Source organism: Monopterus albus, unplaced genomic scaffold (genome assembly GCF_001952655.1).
Source record: "Monopterus albus unplaced genomic scaffold, M_albus_1.0 scaffold63.1, whole genome shotgun sequence".
Classification (NCBI taxonomy): Eukaryota; Metazoa; Chordata; class Actinopteri; order Synbranchiformes; family Synbranchidae; genus Monopterus; species Monopterus albus.
Window position 1 is genome coordinate 2,290,860 of NW_018127943.1, and position 12,896 is coordinate 2,303,755.

Here is a 12,896-nt window from a genome sequence, read left to right on the forward strand (position 1 = left end):
TGTATTTCTATAAGTGGGGTAAAACTATGGAATAATTTAAGTGTGGACATAAAAAATAGTAATAGAATTGATGAGTTTAAACATAAATATAAAGGTATGTGTCAATCAAGATATATGCAAGAACAGGCTTAATGATTAATTAGATGGAACATTGTGGGTGTGGTGTATGAATGTTAACACTTTATAATAATTACTTGTGTGGTGTAGAAGATAATTATTTAAGAATGTAATTATGTACGAATGTCAACACTCTGTTATAATTCTTTAGTATATTACTTGTGTGGTGTAGAAGAGAATTATCTATGTAGAGATACTGCTTGCAAACCAATGATGGTAAGATGATGTCATGGGGTAGGACTGGATAAGTCTGACTTCTTCCTACTCCATTCAAGCATGTACTAAGTATAAGCAAATTGATATTGGATTAGCATTTGTTGGATATGTGTAAAATTATGTGTGTTGACATATCAACTGTCTTTACATGCTTGAAAGAAAGAATAAATCAATCAATCAAAATCAAACATTTACATACGATCAATGACCTTTCTGTTTCAACACGAAACATACATGATTTGCTGTCATCATGGGTGTTTTTTAAAAGCAGGTTTTAATTTGATTGTACTCTAATTGTTGCATTATATTGCTGAATTTAAATGAACTTGTGCTCATTGCAGTAACATTTCCACACAGTCCCTACACAGCCAGTTGATGTCCGAATAGCAAAACCACAACTCGCACAATCAGGCGGTCGTAGACGACCTCGTTAACACAGATAACAAGGCAGGATGAGTGTGAACTCTGATCAAGGAAAGGTCTGTCAAGTCAAATTTCAAAGCATGTTCAGAGCGATTCATAGACACATCGTGCTGTTCCTCCTCTGTCCAGCAGGGAAACAGAGTTTTTCTCATATGGAGGCTCAGGGCAATCTAAAGCTTGTCACTACCAATGCTGTTCACATAGCCTGTTGCATCTTTTGCGCCCTCAAATTCAGAAAGAGGCGTGGCTGGTGTTTTCCACACGCTTTCAGATGCGTTAAGTGAATGGCCTCTTAATTCATCTTCCCTCCATCAACGGGGAGAGAGGGAGAAAGTGCAGCAGTCTATTTTTGAAACTCTGAGATCCAATTTGAATTGCTGCCTCTGGAAATGAATGGATAGCCCCCCCACACTTATTGGAATTCCCCTTTCGTTTACAGCAGGGTCAATGGCAGCAGAGGGGCTGCTTCGCTATCGATCTCTGTGGTCTATTTCTGGAAGGCACACAAGTGCAGCATCATGCTGAGCACCTTCTTAGAGCTCTGAGAAAGAGAAGGGCAACAAGTTTAGACCTGATCTTTTGTGTTTCTGTTTTGCATATTACCAGCACATAGACCAATACAGTGTACTTGGTCTCTCTCTCTCTCACACACACACACACACACACATACAGTTACTCACCAGATTCTGCTGACATAGCCAGTAAAACTGCTGAAACTTCTGAGACATTAGTAGCTGGGCACTTCCCACTGCACTCCGAATTTTTCCTAGGACTGGTGGACACAAACACACATGCATAAAGAGAGATTCTGGTTTTATCACTGACAGCTTGGCAATGCCTTTCTTTCAGTTTTCAAGAATCCAGTTTGTTTGGAAAATGTCTGTCAGGATTCACAGTTTTCATGTAGCTAATTCTGCAAATGTCCACTTTGGTTATGTCGTTACACATACTCTGCAGGTCATGTAAGAATTGACCTCACAGCTCCTGCTTTGAAAAGAACATAGTTTCCCTCAGGACACTCACTCTCCTCGGACAGGTCATGCTCTTCCGCCTCTCTTTCCATCTCTTTGCACCATCCCTCCAACCGTTTGGTTTCACTGTGAAGGAGCTGCATAAACCAACTGCCGTCCCTGCGAAGAGGGGACACGCGGCCTGATTCCGTGCTCTCCAGGCTGGGTTCAACCAACCACGGTTCGGGCTGTGGGCTGGGGGGCCCACTGGAAGGCCGGTAGTCCTCCCTGTAACTGAACAGGCCCTGTGTGCGGACTGTACGGATGGCTCCATACTGCGTGGGCGTGCTGGGCTCGGAGTGGCGACCAAAAGCACCACCAAACTGCAGGCCCTTGTCCTCCATGGAGGGAAAGCCCTCCAACTCCATGTCTGCCTGCACTGCAGTGGTCACACTGTTTGAGCGCTTGAACCGCCCATGCCTAACAAGGACATCAAAGAAATAACACTTGAGAACAAAGAACTTGGACTATGGGCACTTTCCTTCACCTGTATTACATACCGTTTTTTATCCTCCACCTGGATCCCAATAGAATGGAACTGAGGAAGGCGTTTACTTTCAACCTCAGAATCTGTCACACCTTCCACCTGGCAAACATAGAGAACAGAACACTTCCAAATTATCATCACTCACAACTGAAACGTACAGATCCACCAAAGTACACATACAAAACCCCTACCATTCAAAAGGACTGGCTGACATTTAGAAATATGTTACATTTAGTCACACAGGATTTAAGTTTCCATTTTCTCCAGCTAGCAGCGCGATTGATGGATGAGCTGGTTTTGAGATGAGCTCCTAATAATTCCAAAAAATCTACACTTTTGTTTATGTTTAAAAGTTTCCAAAGTTACACAACAGCTTATTTTACACAAATGCCTGTAATAATGTTGCACAAAGCTGCAGGTAGCATTGCTAAGCAAGTACTATGGGAGTGGTGACAGTAAGAAATAAATTCTACCCATCCTTTTTGCTCAGCAGAAAGTGGGGCTGGTAAACCAACAGCCAGTGCCACAATAAGAACCCAAGTATAAATCAGACAAAACCAGTGTGTAATAACAATATGTGGTTCTGCTGCTTTCCAATATTTTGAAGTGTCAGCTCTAGAGACTAAAATTCACACATGTATTGTTTCAGTTGAGTGGATCTCACTGAGGGGCAAAATAAGTTTAACCTTATCAAAGATTTTTTGTACGAGTTTGCAATAGACTTATTAATTAGATGAATTTTCCGGTTTACTGCTGGCAGAGCGTCAGTTGCTAACAGCTGGACACATTGTCTATGCCCATGGGACTTCTTTGGCTAACAAGCAGCAACACCCCGGTCCACACAGGCAGTCAGCTCCCAAAAGCTGCAGCTAACAACTGAAGTGTCTGGCTTTCGGGAGATGCGGGAGCTTTCTAAGTTAATTAGACAATTAGCGCAAAAGGCTTCTTTATCTTGTGGTGAAGCTCTTTTTTCTGGTATGTGCAGCGTGATTGGTAGTCACAAGGTATTCTAACAGTAAGTCACACAAATCGCCAATTGGCACAAAGAAATCAGAGAGAAATTATTATATTATTTCTCACTGCAGGTACCTTTGATTAAGCCTACTCCAGGTGATTGTACATCCTGACATGTTTAAAGGTCAAGAAGACTCCAAACCTTGTAGAGTGCTTCACATAGACTGCTACATTTGGGAGTTATTAAGATCACAAAAAATGACTACAGATTAAATAATTTTCACACTTGTAGATTTATTACCAGTTCAACATTTTGAAGTCTGTATGATAAGGGCATACACTAAATTGCCTATAATAAAATCTAATTCTCTTGTCATTTAATAGTCAGCTGTGATTTCTTTCTTTCTTTTGTTCTTTTTTTTGTCTAAAGAGTCTCCCATTAGTCTCCTATTGTTATGTTTTCTCTAAATGTTGCCATATGTACAATAGCTCTCATCATATTTGAATACCAAATTAAGAATAAAATTAACTTTCAGCCAGCATTCGACAGAAGACAGATGAGTTTGGGACACTTGGCGTGAAGGCTGTGTGGCGACTGAAATGAGAGCATTATTAACAATGTCATTTATGTTTTTACCTGTATCCCAATAGAGGAGCGTGGGGTTTTGAGGTACTCCTCGGCCTTGGACACCAGCACTGCTTTGTCGCATGTCTGGACGGAGGTGTGGCTGCCCAAAGATGCAAGTCTCTTGCCTGCTGCTGACTCCATGGCCATGGTCACCGCCTTGGTGCTGTCCAGGCTGTCGGTGGAGCTATAGACGGGACGCCCCAGGCTATCCGTGGTCCACAGACCGCCTCGTGGATGCCTGCTCTCCTGGTAAGCATCTTGGGTGGATTCTGTACTGCTCTGGGCTGTCACAGAGATAAGAGGCTTGGTGGCGGTGCGCGGGGGCACAGGAGGTGGAGTCTTCTTGTAACTGGGAGGATATGATACCACTGGATAGCACAAGCAGGATGAGAGGACGAGGACAAGGCAAAACAAGGGTAGAAGATAAAATAAATATGACAATGAAAAATGTGGCCAAATGCTGGCAAGGGCCAAGTGTTGCAGTACACCTGTATCACACAACGTGTGATAGAAGAGCATCATGGCATGACGAGAGATTAGGCATCAAGACACTTAAAGCGAGGGAAATGTCAGAGAGGTGAAAAGCAAAAGCAGCTTTGTAATACATGTATGACCGTTAAACTGGGGTAGTGCAATGAAGGATTATGGGAAAGCTTTGCTCTTTCAAGTGCAAATGAGAGTTTGATGGTAATCCATCCAGATGGACCTCACAGCAGAGTTGGAAATGTACCAACTGCACTTGCTGGGTAACCTGTTCTTCTGTCTTTGGAAAAGCTATAGTAATAGTGATTTTTCCTAAATAATTTTTATGATTTTTACGTGGTTTGGATCAATGAAAGATATTATCATCCTGGTAATTTCTTGGGCAAATAAGTCACAGAAAGTATACTGTAGCATCTATGTTACTTGGTGCACAAAGCCAGAAAGAACTGGACAGACCATAAACTGATTATATCTGGTTTGTTTTTCTAACTTTTACATTCTCAAAAGTTACCAAACCTCCTTACAGTATTTATAAGAACTGATCTGGACACTAAGGTGCTTGAAACTCAGCGAGTGCAGACACCAAGGGTCAACTTCCAGAAATAGGATGCATCTTGAATTTGTTATAAACACAAGGCTAGTTGTAAATTTAAACTAGTTAAGCTCAAGTCTGGTTGAACTAATGAGAAAATGAAAATATTTCAGTAGTTTTTAGCCTTTCACACTGACTATAAAATAAAGCAATCAGCATGAATCTGAGAGAAGAATAAGACTGTGAAACATAGCTCAAGTTTTTTTTATAATCTGTCAGTACACCTATAATCATTATATTGAATATATTATTTAATACAGCAAGATCGTTGTGCCTTCTCAAACATATACTGTATACTGGCATAAACAGGCGCAGTCCTAATTTAGCAGACACACACAAACCACCTTGGATTACAGGTAATTAAGTGCCATAAGAAATTAGAAACCGTGGGGAAGTCTGTTAAACTAAATTCAGTCACAGACTTGATTTCATTCCAACGTGAAGGGGCTGCAGTTCTGCAAGACACAGTGGGTGGATACCAAAATGAAAAGAGCACAGTGACTCAGGTGGTACACAACACATTCTATTTTTACATATTATACTCGTTTGACTTACTAACATACTGAAAATGTTAGATTGCTTGGTACTAGATAAATGCAGACTTAAAAATATTTGTATTTCTGTGCTTTAGTATCTGTAGTTCGTGCAGTCACCTTGCGTTACTTTGACAAAACAACACTTTAAAATTGCCGTTTTGTCATAATCATGCGCTGGAGAACCATCAAAATGTTAAAATAATAGTCTAATTCCATGTTAGTGGCTTTTCTAAAACATATTCACTTATGTGGTTTTCAGTAATTATCTTTTTTTTTCTGTAGACTACCTTTTCTAACTATAGTACAAAAACATATTGTCTTCTATTGTTTGGTGACATGCACATACAGAAAATGCTAATGTATCCACAAATATATTACGGTCAAATTCAAACTTTTGCTTGCACAGCAGTACAGGGTTTCTTCCCTTGACTACATAAGTGAGCCCAGCAAATATGGTGTGTTTACAACCACTGAGTTGGAACTTAACTGTTTGAAAAGTGTAAATTCGGCCTAATGGTAGTGCTACAGTAAAGGGTCTCCAACATTCTCTTGAGAATGGGAATTCACAGTAAGTTGGTAACAAATAGGCAAACAATTTAATAGGCGTATAACCTCCTTTTTTAGAAGCGATGAATATGACTGTACTCCCACAATAGGATAATGATAAAGACTCAAAATTAACCTACCATCAGGCTGCAAGTTGAGTCAGCATCACAGTTCTTCTGCAATTCATTCATTTTATGCTCGCCTAAATGAACTGACATTTAGAAACACATTTGTGGCTTTATGTGCTGGGTATAATTATTTTTGCTTAGGCTAATGTTGTTTAGTGAAGACGTTTAATTAGCTGACTCCTCCTGCATTGTCATATCACCACATACATAAGCTTTTGAGAGAACTGCCCTACTCAATCTGAAAAAAGTCACATTGTCTTGTAATAACGTTGTCTGGACACCAGATGTCTTCCTACAGACTGTATGCTGTGCACTTAAAGCTCTGTTTGGCCAATACTGGGTATTTCAATACTGAAATAAAGATTTTGTCTAGTACTGTATCTCAAAGTGGCATCACTGTAATGCATATAATACGGTTATATAACAGACTAAAGCAATTTGACTGGATAACATGTTTTACTTTTCATACTTCAAGTATATTTACTGCTAAAACATCAGTATTTTTACTTTTTGAAAGCAGAACCTCACACAGCTGCACTACTAGCCAACTAGTCATGTGACTGTTTTAAATAACACCGCCTTAGGTATCTTACCTTCTATTACACAAGTGTCGGGATTGGACAGGGGGAGACTCTTGAGCTTCCAGTAAGAACCTAATTGAGATTCATTTCAAATATAGACTGAAAAATGTTAGCAGCTGGTGGCTAGGAGCTCTTGAACACAACGAGAACATGCAGAAAAAGCAAGTTGAAGAAAAACGTTTCATCGTGAACGTAAATTTGCTGAACTACAGCATGTTTTTACTTTTAAATAGTTCAGCTTTAGTTGAAAGTTTGACTAACATAGTCCAAGGTAGCATCTTGTCCTCTGTGTAGTCAGCTGTGCTTGGCTGTGTTTCAATTTGATTGTTTGCCTTCAATCTGCTGCACTGTTCCGTTCAGTAAACAGGCCCACACAATGGAGGGGCAGTAAATACTAAATGGAGAAGACAGTATGAAGATAAGAGTTTAGAATGCCTTAACTTTAACTAGTTTATGCCACCTGTTTACCAGATATTGGAAGCTTAATCTACACCAGAGATGCACCTTTATTAGCTTTTTGTCCTTTTTTTTTTAAACATCTTTTTTATCAATAGCAAAAAATAGCCAGACCCTCTTTGGTGCCCATGGATGTATGACTGCAACTGAAATGTAGTTTGTGGAGAGAAGTGGAGGGAAAGGAGAAGAGATGGAGATGGACTGGTACCTGGAGGTGGCTGAGCACGGTCCACACTGCAGGTAGTAGGGAGACGAAACTGAATCCCTGCAAAGAGCAAGCAGCAACAATTAGAAATCACAGATAAAGGTATGACACATATACTAATGCACACTAGGGTTGCAGCGGTATACCGGTTTCACGGTCTACCATGGTATGAAGACTGATGGTTATCATACCATGAACACTTGCTTATTATTAGTACTGAAGAAAATATGCAATGGGTGCACACCTTTCTTCTCCAACTGCCTGTCAGGATGCTTTAACAAGCGCCACACGCACATCAATGAACACTTGCTTATTATTAGTACTGAGGAAAATACGCAATGGGTGCACACCCCTGTCTTCTCCAACTGCCTGTCAGGATCCTTTAGCAAGCGCCACACGCGCATCGTACAAATGGCAGAGGGAAGAACTCTGATATCACCAAATTCCATCCACCAAAAACAACAATAAAATCAGCTGTGCCGGATTACTTTGGATACCCTAAAAACAAACACCTTCGAGAACACCATCCCAGCTTTAATCCCAAACAATAAAACACGGGAGCGTATAAATGTAGGTCATTAAACCCACTATCAAACAAATGTCCACATTGTCTGATTGTTTGCTGATCTTTGACTTATAAAAGGACTCACACTGATCTCGATCTGACCCCAGAAGCACCCGCGCACTATTTCCTGAATCACATAGGTTGAATGTGTGTTTGTGTGTGTGAGCGTGAAGGTACAGGATCATTCTGGCTGCACTGTTGTGCAACTATAGTAAATTAGCAGCTGTTTTGTTAATGACATTGTGATGACATCTCACATTATTGCGTTTTGTTAATGACATTGTGATGACATCACACACGATTGCCAGAAGTTTTCCAAACCAGTCAGTCGATCAGTGGAGACAATAAATAGTTCAGAAGAGCTCCATCTCAACCAACTACAACAACCAAATCCTGCTTTTCTATCAATGTATGACTGTTAATTTAATGGTATAATAGTATAACAGTATAGTAGTATAACCCATTTTTCTGCTTTGGGTAGCCTACTTCTACTTTTAAAGCCTTAAGTACATTTTCATAATAATACTTTTACTTAACATTTTCAATGCAGGACTTGTACATGTAACAAAGTACTTTTACAGTGTGATATTAGTACTTTTACTTAAATAATGGATGTGAATATTAGCTCTACTACTGGTGCTAACATCCAGACTAACATGTTATATAGTTGTGTATATGCTGTTTTTTTTAACTCATGTTTATAATTCTGTTTATTCCTTAGGGTCAATCTAGTGCTGCAATCCAGCTCAATCAACTGCCACAGTCACTTAGAATGAAAAACAAACACCCTTTTGTTTTCATTCCCCTGAGGGTTGTTGTAGCTGATAATAATAGTAACTGCATAACACCGTGAAACCATTATATTATCTGAGATGGTTATCATACCATGAAAATCTCATACCGTTGCAACCATAATGCACGCCCACAGTAAATGATCTTTTCATACCTACCACAACTAGCATTAATAGGTCTAAAATTCATTGGGAGTATTTACAGGATGGCTGCCATTTTGCTTAGCCAGTTGTTAAGTCAGTCAGTAATAAGCAGGGAGAGGGAGAAACACAGATATGCTCAACTCACAGGGTCATGTCAATGTTTTTTTCCTAAATGGTGAGCGTGCAGAGCTAAAAACACTGGGAGAAAGTGCATTTTGACTCTAATGATTTCATATGAGTGAGTTAGATGTACAGTTCTAACAAACTCAAACACTGCTTCATCACATAAAGGGAGAAAAATAACAGTTTAACGCCATTTTATGGGTAACACTCATTATTGAGCATTTGCTGTGTTTCGGCCTCAATATGCAGACATTCTAATGGCACTGACAACCTGAAACATGTTGGGCAATGTTCATAGGCAACAATTCCTTATTCACCTTTGCTCCCAATATTATCCAAAAACATCTTAATGCATGTAAAGCCAACAGTAAAAATTGCAATAAGACAAGTAAGCGGCAAAGACTCAATCGATAATGAACCAAGCTCAAAAGCAAAATGGAAATCAGCTATACCATCTATACTGTAAACAGATAATTATTTGTTGTTGTTCTTCAGGTTCTGTCCTTCAGCACATACATGTCTGGATGATATATTGCCTTTAGCAAATAGCCTAAAGCCTGTGAAGAGTCAGTGTTTGTCAAGGTTGTTAGTTGGGATGGGACAATATGACTTTTTCTAATTATAATTTGATGCATGATATGGTGCGTATGATTTGATTCAATCATGATACAATTAAAATTCAATGATAGCAATGTATGACTAACTGCAGAATATTTGCACTTCCTCTTTTTTCCCCTTTTCTAGCACTGATTTGATTATGTAAGAAATAACCAGATATATTGACTTGGCTAGGCTGCCTTATTTACAAAAAATATGAAGTTTCTGGTGTAACGATACATATTGTGGCATTTTTATATCATGATATATTGAATTTTGATATATTGTCCCACCCCTAGTTGTTAGGAATGTTGCCCATGGGCATTGCCCTGATTAGATATGTTGACCATTGATCTAACAATCAATTGTTACTAATCAGGCTTAACTCAACTGGTAAGTCGCTAATACACTAAAACATTCTGCAGAAGATAACGTGCTTCACCTGAATCAGAAAACAGACAGCTACACCTTATCGTACTGTACACATAAAACATAGAGCATAAAATCATTAAAATATAAAAATCAGGTCACATTTTAAAAGCCAGGATTTAATCAGATCAATTGAAATGATTCTTCAATTTGGAGTTTGAAATGGCAAGCCTTTTTTTTTTTTTTTAATCTGTGGTTATATTCAGGTATTAAACTTTTTAACCGTTCCGTGCCTCTTTTGAGAGAGGCACTGAACTTTGCAGTTTTTTTTAGGATAAGTCTAACAAAAATGTCACGTACAGACAAAGACTTAGGAGAAGAGACACAGACAGCCATTAATATCAACTAACTAATGAATTAGCCACTCCACAACTGCAGGAAAAGGCTACAAACATAAAGTAGAATTGGAAATTTAAAAATTTTGTCAACTGTAGAGTTAACAGAAATGAGACTTAAGACAGTCAGGAAACAGAAAATCAGACGACATATGCTGAGAGACCTAGACAAAGAACATGTTTTCAAACTGAGAAGCAAGTCAGTCTTTTTTTTTTTTTTTTTTGGAAGTTTCTCATTTCATGTTCCCATTTTTTCTAACCTTATACAGATGGTATGACCATCCCACTTATTTTTATGACCAGTTTACTACCTTTATATCCCTTTGTAGTTGGATGCATGAGTTTAGTCATACTTTACATGAAGTACATGTACTTACCATGAAACTATAATTATGGGTAATTACGATAAAATTAGATTCTGATCAATTATTATCTTCACTCTGTTGTTTTACAGTTAAAATTCCTAATTGATTATGCAGGTACTATAAAAAACTGTAGTACATACATGAACTTTATGTAAAGTGTGACTTAATATCATTAGTTAATAGTTTTGTTGCAGAGAACATGTCACAGGCTCCCTCTCGTGCTTTTTCAACAAGGCCCCTCAAACCTTTTGCTCCTTTGTGGTCAAGCCTTAATTCTCAGAAAAATCCTCGCAAAAGTTCTGACAGCGTCTCCTCCCCGTCCGACTCCCTCCATCTTGCCATAGTTGTGGACTCAGACTGGCAAAGATGCTGGCGAGATGCTGTTCCTACTCAGGTCAGGGTGGATTGTGGCGTAACGTGCAATGAGTGATGAATATATGAGCATGGGGGCTGAAGATGTAACAAGGTGAATGTTTAGTCTCTCAGCTCTTACTGCTACACTATGGTTTGTTTGACTTCGGACTGTGTAAACCATGGAAACAGTTGCTATCTATATTAGCTTTACTCAATTTCAGGAAGTATATTGAAAATCAGAGTCTAAGCCTAAAAATTACACCTCACAGCTCTTTCTAGTGGCTGTACAATCAGTATCTCTCACCTTAGCAACTTGCTGCTCTGTCAGAGCAATGAGCAGTGAGTGCCGCACAGCTGTGTGTGTGTGTGTATATATATATTTATGTAGAGTGTACTGTAGCCTACTCCATATTTTTCTCATGCAGCTTGTTTATTGCTAGGGACAACACAACGTCCTTATTATAAAAGTAACAGATAAACTTCTAGATTACATGATTACTGCACATCATACATTGCTTTAGTAAAGTCCATTTAGTGATGGACTCCAAGATGAAGTGCAAAGTAAATTCTGTAATGAAACTGTCATTTCTCTTGAACAAAAAAAAATATCTCCTTTAAATCTGTTTTTTCCTAAAAAAACATAAATGTATGTTCTCCCTTAAATTGTCTCTTTAGTATGTGCATTTTGCGACGTACAAAATAAATGTGTTCAGCAAAAAAGAGCATCAACTAAGAGGAATTTAGTTGTTTCTGTTGCAATGAATGTTTCTATACTCAACTACTGTGAAGATATTTCCACAGGTTTATGGCTGAATATGGCGCTGGTGGTTTGCATTATGGATGAGTGGACCGATGGATAATAATGAATGGATGATTTGACATAGGACAACTAGCAGGACTTGAGGGTGTGTATAGGTCAAGAATTCCAGCTGATTCTACTGGATTTACAAAGTTTAAAAACTAGCTTTGTGTAGCCCTTTTCTCAAGAGCTGTACAATACACAGGCATATTGTTCATAGCCACATACATATATACATACAGTGGTGATGCCCCCATGAATGCAAGGTGGTTTAACCTTTTTATGTATGATAAATCACAACAAACCAATACAAATCAATGGCCTAAAAGTATCATTTCAACAAAACCTCTCTCTTTTATTTGTTTTTTTTGCCACAGATAATGACTAGTGTCCTAAATAATTCCTCAAAAGTGTTAAATTTCTCCAGGCTTCCCAGATATAGAGTATATGGTTAGTGCATGAATGGCAGCTAAGTATAAACTGTTCATTATGAACCTTTTAAAATAGAACTTTGGCTCACACAGTATATGTAGTATGTGAGAGAACTGCATGTTCTAGACCTGTCATGGAAATGAACTATATAAAATTGTACCTACGCCAAATATCTGACTACACGTAAAATGCAGGTATGATTTTGTTTAGACTGGATGAGAAAGCAGAGAGATAACACATTGCAGTATGCCACAGTCTGCAGCCATTTGATAATTTTGAACATTAAATCCATTACCCACCACCTTTAAAATTCAGTTTGCCTATTTGTAGTGTCTGTCCTTCCCTTGAAATTAGTGTCTGAAGAATAAGCTCGGTGAAAATGTCATCAGTGTCAAAATCACAACTACTGAAAGCAACTGCCTTAACCAAGGGTCTGAAAAGGTCTTCTTATACGACAACGGCTTATCCACAATTTGAGCATGAAAAACCGATTTGATAATATCATCTAAAAGCAGCATTGATTTGTGGTGGTTTGTAGAACAAAGCTGGTATGTTGGTCATAACCCGCCTTGCCGCATGCCAGGATATTTAAAATAAAGA

The 12,896-nt window shown here is 38.7% G+C and overlaps 1 protein-coding gene across 6 annotated transcripts in view; it reads right to left on the minus strand.

Moving 5' to 3' along the window:
- The window catches only part of dlgap2b (discs, large (Drosophila) homolog-associated protein 2b), an 87,665-nt gene that overhangs the window by 8,090 nt on the left and 66,679 nt on the right, over positions 1-12,896 (minus strand). For 4 of the 6 annotated variants that reach the window (XM_020603903.1, XM_020603901.1, XM_020603904.1 and 1 more), the window contains 5 exons: positions 7,366-7,422; positions 3,845-4,203; positions 2,267-2,352; positions 1,780-2,186; positions 1,437-1,528 (listed from right to left, as the gene is read on the minus strand). In XM_020603903.1, coding sequence (XP_020459559.1) covers positions 1,437-1,528; positions 1,780-2,186; positions 2,267-2,352; positions 3,845-4,203; positions 7,366-7,422 — 1,001 coding nt within the window. The remainder of the gene's footprint in view (positions 1-1,436; positions 1,529-1,779; positions 2,187-2,266; positions 2,353-3,844; positions 4,204-7,365; positions 7,423-12,896) is intronic. The other 2 variants (XM_020603906.1, XM_020603905.1) reach the window with 1 other exon arrangement.